Raw genomic sequence first — 10182 nt, forward strand, 5'->3', positions numbered from 1 at the left:
AAAGCTTTATCCAGTTTGTTTTACCCTAGCAACAGACAGGCGTTTGACCTTGCTTCTTTCCAGTCCTGGTTTATCAGTAAGAACGCCCTGTGCCCACGCCTGTTGTCTCCCTGCTTGCTGAGAGTCTAAAGGAATGTCAAAGAATGTGCGCCAATGTTTTAGTGTGTAAATGTGTGTGCGTTTTACCATTTTGTGTCCTTAATACTCTTGGAGGGCCTTCTCTGATGAGAGTGAACTGACAACACTTGTGTGGTGTGTATTTGTTTTTGCTCTCCCTTTGCAAAGTCTAAATTGTTTGGTTGTTGGTCAATTATTCTTCTAAAAAAATCAAGATGTTTGCACTGTTGTCAGACGCCTTTATTTTTTACTACAGCTAAAAAAACGAGAGTTGCGCGCTACAATCAGTATTTCCGTCTTTTTTCTGATCGGTTATTTTTGAGCTGCCTAGTCCCGCCCCTCAGCCTGTTAGTTACCAGACTCTTTCTGTGCAGAATTAAACAGGATGAGTTTGGCAGGCCAGGCTAAAGATACCCAGGATTGTGCGAGCTTGATTTACACTTATGTCAATTGGATTTGATGCATGAAAGTTTTCATAATAAAACTTGAACTGATTTGATAAAAGAAATGACTCAATTTCTTTGTTTTATTTATTCGTACAAAGAATATCATGGATGTACAATGAAGCTAAAGAGCAGCAGCAGCAAGAATTCAGAGACTCCAGACAACTTCTCACCATGGCCTCCCTCTTGGGATTCAGTGAAGTCTGTTCTACATCACTTCACATGACTTCTTTGAATGGACTGCATCAGTATTCTTGACTGGGTAAAAGAAAAGGAGGAAATTAGTAGACTGATGTGCACCATGTCTGAAATATTCTTCATTTAATCCTTCACAATAGCACTGTTGCCACTTGGATTCAAGGTCTCACCCATCTCCTGTGTAGCCCTCAGGAATGGGTGGGACCCAGCTAAATTCAGGCCATCCCAGGGTCTCTTTCACATTTTGTTCTTGCAGCCACTTTGTTACAGGCTCAAAGTATTTCATTAGTGAGTTGGCATTTATCTCTCTGGTGCCAATGGCCTCCTGGAGCACATCAGGCCAAGGTTTGGAAGAACCAGCCTGAAGAACTTTCCTTTGAGAAGGACAGACATTAATGCTTCATTTTCAGTGTTTTGAACTCAAGATCTGGCTTGGGCATACTTTAGAATGGCTCCTGCTTCTGCAGACTGGTAGATATCACATGTGTGCAGAGGGCCAGTGTGATGGGCTGCTTCACACAGCTTCTCGTGAAACTGGAACTGCAAGATGAAGCTGATAAAATAGCTGCAGAAGACAGGGGAGAAAAAAAATAGGTTGGTCGCGTTAGAAACTTGACCTTTTTCATATTACACCACTTTGCATCCCTCTGCTGACAAATGACCACACTTGTTTGTGGAGCAGATAGGTGTCCGAGGGGGCACTCATTACCTCCTTTATGGCTGTTAGCTGTGATGCTAGCGATTAGCATTTTCAGTTCACCAATCAATAAAAAGCACAGTTGAAAAAGAAGTTTGCTTTTTCTATTGGCATCATGGCAGAGACTGGAAGTAAAAAGTAAGTAATGTCTTTGGAGGTGAAGCAAAGAGCTAAAACCAGAGTGAACATCGGCATGGCCTACACTAGTTTGAGGGAGCTAAAGGAGGTTACAAAACCACATACAGATTGTGACATGGCTTTGTTGCTACTGGACTAATAAGTTATACATTTTGTTCAACAGTGTAGAACTTTACTTTGTTTTAGTATTAATTTGCTCATGCCAATGTTAGCTCATTAAAGCTAGCTACAACAGGGCTGTTTATGACAGACGTAATTCCACTTTCTACCAGTATTGCAGAGGAGCAGGAAACTTCTCTATTACCTTTAAAGAACCAGGGAATAAGTTATTTTACCTGAAGGACATTAACAAAATGAATCTAGAATGGTCATTGGGCTTGTTGAATTTGCCCCTTGGGCTAGAACAAGAATTTGGTCTAGAATTTCCTTCTTTTTTTTACCTGCTGACAATTGTAGTACAATTTCACTCAAACTAAAATTTTATTTGGGTATACACTACTAGTTTTAGCTGCAAGCTGTTTGAAAATTGTGTTCCATGTTCCCCTTTAAGCACAAACCCATTCAAAGGATTTTTGTATGATCATGTTGGAGATGTATATTCAACCCCAGAAAGCCAATGGGTCCTACTTGTCGCCTGGGACCATTCCACTTGGACTGGAAAACATGAGATCAGATACCTGATGTATGGATAATTATCAGGGATGTGGAATTTTGCACCAGGATCAAATTGGTCCTCTGTACGCTTGGTGGGCGGGCAAATTCCTTGGTATTTGGTTCTATAAGAAAAGAGTGCCAAAATAAAATTAATAAAATAAAATAAATGAAAAAAAGAGGTACATTCTGAAAAGGCTAAGCATTAGGACTATTACAAAAAAGTATGTAAAAATCCTAATATTAGCTAAAACTGTAGCAATGTGTAATTTAAACTAAGCCCCACCTGAGGTACCACCACTCAGAGTTGTATTTATCAGGAGGGGTGCGCCCATCGAACACCCTCCATCTCCACTGGTCAATAAGGTAACCAAAAGGAAGGAAGGCAATCTTCACCAGAGCCATATTCAACAGGAAGTTAAGGTCAGTTTCTGGGGAGGAAACATCCAAAGTTGGTTTTGGCAAAACTCAGGTTTGAAGACTGATATTCAACAGGGTGGCATTGTCACCTTCGTCAGAGGTTGCCGATTCTAGCAGGTTAATTTTGTGCAGGTGCTTTGGGGTCGAAACAGAAAGTGACATAAGATCGCCGATGGCTTCGTGAAATCCGGGGTTGGCTCCATCGCGAAAGCCCACAGGCTGGTCCTTGTACTGCAAGAAATACTCGATGTGTCCCATCTCATGGTGAGCAGTGATGAACTGCTCCATGGTCACTGTGGTGCACTGCTTAATCCTGAGGAGGTTTAATGATTATTGAATACAAGCTTTACAGGTAAATAGTTTACCAGATAAACAAGCTTACCTGAAGTCTTTGCGGTTGTAGAAGTCCCAGGCAGACGCGTGACACACTACCTCTCGATCCTCAGGCTTAACAAGCATAGAACCTTCCCAGAATTCTTTAGGCATTTCTGCTAAATCCAAGGAGGTGAAGAACTCCTCGGCCACACGGAACATGTGTGTAGCATTGTAGCCCTGTGGGCAATAAGAGTCATTTTACAAACATTCAGAAAATTTAGAAGCCTTTCCCACTGCAGTAGCACAAGTTTCCCCACTGACTTGTTTAACCATTTCAGCTGTCACATCCAGGTTGGGTTTGTCAGGAAATGGGACCATCATGTCAAAGATGTTGTTCCAGGTCTGGGCCCACATATTTCCTGAGAGTGAGGATGGAAACACTTACAAGGCTATTCTGACTCCATATGAGATATTCCACTAAAGGAAATCCCTTCACAAAGAATGTTTATTCAGTTCCATGTCTGCATCATGATACCATGCTGCTACTGACCTTAGTTAACATTAAGGAATTGTAAAAACAGCTCCATTTTTGGACATATTTCCCATTTTAAACTACCTTTTTTAAAAACATCTGTAACCAAATGCACCGTACCCAGCAGGTGTGCAGGAATCGGTCCCTTCAGGTTGATATATCTGGGTCCATAGAAGTTGTAGAGCTTGCGGCGCACAAATGCATGCAGGTTCAGGTAAAGTGGCTCGATGGTCCTGTAGAGCTTTTCTATATCCTGCTCAAAAGTTGGAGACTCATACTGAGAGCGCCACTCTGCTCCAGTGTCATTGAATCCTGCAGAATTAGACGTCCGAAATTAGATCAGTTTACATCCTCTGTGTTGGATTTCTTTTTGCCATTTGTCTTTGCAGTTTTTCCATTTAATAAATATATTCTCACCATCTCCTCTAGAGGCTTTGTTGCTGAGCTCGACAAACCTGGGGTAGTACGCCTTTATAGGCACGCCAGAGTCATTGTGCCAGGCTTCCCAAACATAAAGCAACTTCTTGTAGCTCCTGGATTTGGCCATGATGTCTGTTAGCTCTTTAAAGACAAATGACAATTTTCTCTCAGAGCAGACAAGCTACAGTAGAAACAAGTCGCGGCTGCTAAAAGGACAAATGTAAAGTTTCCGATTTAAATATGTGCATTTCCTGTAACTGTACATTTTTACATATTTCTCTTTTACATATTTCTCTTTCATTCTGGTGAAACATTTGTAGCCTCCAGAATTGATCAGTTTTTCATCTACAGTTTAACCTCTCCAGTATCCGGTCAGATGGAGACATTAGTCTGAAGCTGCCGCCTTTAATCTGCAAGAAAGATACTGTTGTTTGCCCAAGGTCCCTCGCAAGCTCCCTCTTATCTAAGACTGCTTTGCTTCACGGAACAAGAAGGATGAACATTCATAATTAGATCATTTAATGAAATGAACTTTTATAAGAATGAACCATTATAAATAATGAAGTGTTAAAATAATGATGAAATGGAATGAACAAGATTGTTAAATGAAATGTTTTTGATTAATCTGTGCTTAGATTAATAAGGATGAAATGAAATATATGACCCATATATTTAATCAGCGTACGTGACTGGAGAAGACACACTCACCATATCTCCATGACGCAAGTTAAAATTAACGTCACTGCACATAGATATTTTCTTATCCACAAAATCAGCATCTTCATATCTGAGGGAGGTATGTATCTGAGGTCGGTTGGCAAAACCCCTTTTCATGGCAAGTTCTGATTTGTCAGTAAACCAAAATATGGCCATTATTAAAACAGAATTACTTCCTAAGTGATTCAGTTGAGTTAACTCTGACTGGCCATAGGAGGAAACCTCTTCTCCCATCGCATCTTTTGACAAGCTGTCAAAACCTGTTACACGCTACAGCTGACCGCAAACGGTTCCTTCAGAATAAAGCTGAACCAGCTCTGATTCCTTAAGAGTCTTCCATAGTTTCAAATAACTACCTGTTGTGACCTGGAGACATCTCGAGACCGGTCTAGTGGCACTGCGGTTTCTTCTACGGACTTCATTACCTTTAGGGTCCATGGACTTCCTGACATTCTGGATCTACAACAGGGGTCTCCAAGAGGGTACGTAGACTCGACAGATTGTGTCTGATGTGGTTTTATAAACCATCACTTATAGTTTAAAGCAGACCAAATTCACTCCCACTCAGAACTCAGTTTCTCCAGACACGAAGGTTCTGATAACATCACATTCACACATCATCACACCTCACATTCCATCCACTTAGATTCATTCATCACATAAAGTGTCCCCTAGTTGTCATGTTTTTAATTGTTTAGAAAATAAATTTCTTACTTTTTATAAACTTGATTCTGTCTGAATTGATACTAAATGTTTTACGATCCCTGAATAAACAAATAATTCTAATTCTTCTGGTTAAACATTCAAAGACCAATCAGATTGGATTTCCATATTTATATAGAAATTCACATCTTATTGGTCAAATGTAGTGTAGTATATTGAGCTTAAAAAGCACCCAAAATACATACATATGCTAACCCTACACATTCACGCAAGGCCGTCGTCATACGTTGTTGGGTAGTTTTCACTTCCTGCCAGGGTTTTTCCTGGCTCAAATTGAGGCAGAGGTGGTACCATCCTGACCATGCGCCAGCACATGCATACTCTGTGCATTCAACTGCCTCACTTTTTTAAAGGCAAAATATTTTTTCGTTAAGTGTTCTAATCTAAGCTTCTGTTTATTAATTGAATATTCCATTTGACAACATTTCAAGTGAAACAAAACTGGTTTGCTGCTAAAAAATATGAAATAAAACGACAAAATAATCATGCTGAAATAACAGACTCTTATTATAAAAGGCTCAATAATATGCATTGGTGTTTAGTTCCCTTTTCCCATCAGATATTTATAGTTAAAATATTTTTAAATACTTAAAATGACCAGTAACATTTTAGGTTTATATTAATAGCACTCATCTTAGTCAAAATAACAAATAAATATATCCAGTAAAATATAATGCATTTCATTAACATGCATTTGTATTGGAATGATGATAACATTTGATTTCTGCTGCTAACAATGTAATGGTGGCATGTCTTTTATATACGGGTTGGTAATAATCCAGTTAAAATTATGTTCAAAGAAAGAAGCGTTTGTGAATTATATACTACAATGGCTTGCCGTAATTAACTCATATCTGCAACGGTTCTGATCCATAGCACTGCAGGATGCAGAATAAATAGGAAGGTGGGGACTTTCATCTGCTTGTAGAATTTATTCTTTCTTAGTTTTACGACCATCATATATTTTTCTGTGCGCCACTTGATCGTGTGACTGCTACCAGTTAGTTTTAGCATTAGCCAATTTGCGTGTAGCTGCACTTTTGATCCCAAACATTGGACCGGTTCTGCCTTTGTTGGTTCCTTTATTTTCCTCCACTGCATCCAGATGACCACATTGTGCGGCAGCAAAACGCATTTTTCTTACACGTAACTTACTTTTGTTCAATAAAGTTCTGGGGGAAATAGTAATTTAAAGATGTTGCACCAGTGCTACGTTTAAAAATAGACAGACACGCACAAACAGTTTTTTTGTTGTACTGTACAGCCCTGCTCTGATATGGAAGAGCCTGGGGGGAAATCAGGACATCAATAGCACCAACCATAGATATGTACCAACTAGCGAGAAAAGCAACTTTCGATCTTTTTCTGCTGCGGTTTTAGTGGTTTTCGGTGCACCGCTGCTGATACAGCGCCCCTATAGTGGCGCAATGCTGCAACTGCAGTTAAAATAACATCCATATAGCTGGGGGCAGAGTGAAATCAGGCAGAAGAAAATTAGCTGGATCCGGCCGCCATGCAAATTTGAATGCAGGAAAAACCCTGCTTCCTGCGCATTGCGAAGGTTGGGCTCCCCACAAATACCGCTGTCACCGGTTTTCTGCTTGATCGGTGAGCTAAAGTTCGGCATACTATTTGGAGTAATTCATTTCAGATTACTGCTAGAAGTTGGCTGTAAGACCGGCAGCTACGTTACAAGGATAACTGGGCATTCTCATGCAGCCAGCAGTCCTTTCCTGAAACTCAGAAACATCCTTCGCTATGCCTTTGTTATTAATCACCATGATTTAATGAATTTTAATTGTCAGTGTGCTATGCCAGGAAACTACTAGCAACACTGAAAAACACTGGCTAACTCATGCCTTGTATACCTCATGACTGCGATCAGTCAATGGGAGATGAACACAAAGAGCAGAGACCTGAGTATGTAGTATGAACCATGCACCACATTTTTATGGTGACAGTGGAACGCAGAGTGGTCCCATTCCTTTGACCGACCTCCTCACTTACAGTACCAACATGACAATCGAAGCAAAACCTCATTTGCAACAAGTACTACCACCACAAGTCCCCAAAATAAACAAGCATAAACACCTCAAAATAGAACTAAAATACACGACTCCCCACAATGCACCTCGCCTACTGCAGCCAAGTGGTCGCTACCAGTCCAACTTTTAGAATGGATGGATGGGTGGGTAGAGTCTGCAAATGAACTCTGCAGGTGTTACAGCTGCTGTGGGAGTTCAGAGTTAGATTTTGTCCAAAATGACACCTGGAGAGTTGATGAGGAAACACTCCATTTTAATCGTCAGTGTTGCATATCAACTACATAACACTTTATTGCCCAGATTGAGGTTACACATCTTCAACATCTTCTGGCGTAAAGCAATAACTTCATTAGGGATTATAATTGCAGCCGTGGCTCGTTAAACGCAATATTGCAACTTTGGTGCTTAAAGGGGTCATTTTACTGTCCTCACAAGACTTTTCAGTTTTAAGCCTGCACATTTATAATTTATTGAATCTACATGAGTGGGGTCAAATGAAACATTTTAATTCATATTGTTCATTGTTATGTCAGTGCTATATAAATATTTTCATGGATTTGAAATGCCTTAATTTTGTGAAGTTAGTGCACACCGGAGTCATAAATGCTATGGTTCTAAATATTGACATGATCATTTTTCAGCCTTTGTTTCATCATTTTTGTTTTCACCAAGAATTCTCATTATGGTGCACCCCTAATTACATCAATATTTAGGTTAACCAACTGGTGCCACATGTCAGACCATTAACTACTTGAAACATGACGGCTATCAGAAAAACGGTTAACCCTCATTCACATATACTTCACATCTGGTTGGGTTCACTCACCAGGTTCCAGGCTCCAGCTTATGTTTGGCCGTGGGTGTACCTTAGTTGTTGAATAAATACGTTCCATGATGCTGAGAATGGTGTTGTACTACAGATGAATTAAGAAGGGATAGTCAAGATCTCAGTTTTCAAAACACTCTGTAAAAAAGCTTATGGAAATATTAGAGCAAGATAGAGACAACCAAACCTCCTCTCTTTCCTTCTGGGGAAGGTTGGCAGGTCCCAGCAGCATGATGCCCTCCATCAGCCTCTTGTCTTCAAAGTCAAGAAGCTCATTAGAAAAGACCTGCTTGGCCTTCTTCCCCCAGGCCTCAGTGAAGGCTTGTTCCTCTAGCTCTGCACTAACCTGAAAAGAAATGGCAGACATGAAAGGATGTTTTAGTCATGTTGAAGGGCATTTATGGGAATCCCTTAAAATGAGTCTTCATATTTGTAGACATCTTCCTTAACTAGAAACTAAATCACCCAAAGGCTTGCCCAAAAGGATTTTGCTACCAAATGGAAACAGTACAACTCCGTTTAACAGAAAAACACAAGACCCAGTTCAGATCTGATGTCCAATGCAGGGTGAGCTAATACACATTCCCACCCCAAGACTTTTTTTCTTTATGCACTAAAAAAGATCGAAGGATTCTCACCATTAGACAAAGACTTGCAGAACTGACCTGACTGGGTCAGGACTGCTGTGTAACATTAGACAAAACATGAAAAATGACTGCATGCTGTAAACTTCTGTAAGATTTAAGATCAACCATCTAAACCACAGGTTATTGTGGGAAATGCTGCATTTACCTGCAATATTTAGCTCCTCATTACAAAAATGTGTGACATTCTGAGTCATTTTCCTTTAGATGAAAACAAATGGCTTTTGGCAGAATTCTTACTTGATTACTAAATACACATTCAAGAACAAGATCCAGCTGCATGGTGGCACAGCTGAAGCCCTGCAGCCTTGCAATAGAAGGTCTCCAGGCCAAAAATCATGTATGTTAACATAACTTGGCAAGTTCTTTTGTATAAATGTGTCTGCAGAACGAAAACTACCCATGAACAAATGTTTAACGTTTGAGCCAACATTCCGTTTCAGAAAATTAAAACTAGCCCATCAGATAAAAAGCTAGATGAAGAGACCAGAGAGGTGTGCATCATTAACATCCTATCTGGGAATATTGCTGCTTTGATTTAAAATTAAAATTAATGTGAGACAGGGGATCTCAGAACCCTGATTTTATTTAGTATGGCTACTCCATTTTATTTAAACCTGCTTCAGTCTGGAGTCAGAAGTTGTGATGAGAGACTTTCTGGCACCAAGACTGGGGGGTGTCCCTACCTGGAGGTTGGAGTTATAATCCGTTAGGTTTGTGTCGTAGTTCCAGCTGGCTGACACGCTGAAGAAGAACACCTCCTCAGCAGTGCTGTTGTAATCTCTGAGGAACCTCTGCGCGTCAGCTGTGCTGTTGGTGTAGTTTCCAGGCTGCCAGCTCTCTCGCAGTGCTTCACAGCGCAGCAGCACTGGCAGAAGCAGCAGCAGAGACTTTACTAGCCTGTCCACACCACCTCCACCCATGGCTGGCTCCAACTTAACAAGGGTTGAGGAGAAGAAAAGGGTTCAAATCCTACAAACGAGCTGCCTAATCCACTTCTCCAACCGGTGCGTCTTTTCTCCCAACCTGGCAGCTGCTGCTGCTGAAATGCTCAGAAAGCAACAAGCGCTTCTTTTAAAGCACCAGTTTAACCCAACCCTTCTTCTTTTTCAGTGAGCGAGACAGGCTAGACCAGTGGCAGAGCCAGAACGTAGCAAATGGGTGGGCCTAGAAAAATCTTGATGGGCCTAATTAATTTCAAAGCTCATATGAGATGTGTGCCGCGCGTGTGCACGTCAAAATGACATGTTTTAATAAAAGCTCTCAAGCCACAAATAATCCTATGATAGAAGATTA

At 40.6% G+C, this 10182-nt stretch overlaps 1 protein-coding gene across 1 annotated transcript; it reads right to left on the bottom strand.

Annotated features, from left to right (window-relative positions):
- Positions 1-629: 629 nt before the first annotated feature.
- Positions 630-9960, bottom strand: LOC129152301 (angiotensin-converting enzyme). The gene is made up of 13 exons (XM_054749098.2): positions 9573-9960; positions 8430-8588; positions 8243-8330; positions 3929-4072; positions 3632-3823; positions 3301-3398; positions 3047-3216; positions 2754-2977; positions 2531-2675; positions 2271-2369; positions 1201-1323; positions 929-1132; positions 630-818 (listed from the first exon to the last, which is right to left on the bottom strand). The coding sequence occupies exons 1-13, from the start codon at positions 9807-9809 to the stop codon at positions 806-808; spliced, it is 1896 nt and encodes a 631-aa protein (XP_054605073.1). The 5' UTR covers positions 9810-9960; the 3' UTR covers positions 630-805.
- Between the last annotated feature and the right edge of the window lie 222 nt (positions 9961-10182).

This window comes from Nothobranchius furzeri, chromosome 16 (genome assembly GCF_043380555.1).
Source record: "Nothobranchius furzeri strain GRZ-AD chromosome 16, NfurGRZ-RIMD1, whole genome shotgun sequence".
Classification (NCBI taxonomy): Eukaryota; Metazoa; Chordata; class Actinopteri; order Cyprinodontiformes; family Nothobranchiidae; genus Nothobranchius; species Nothobranchius furzeri.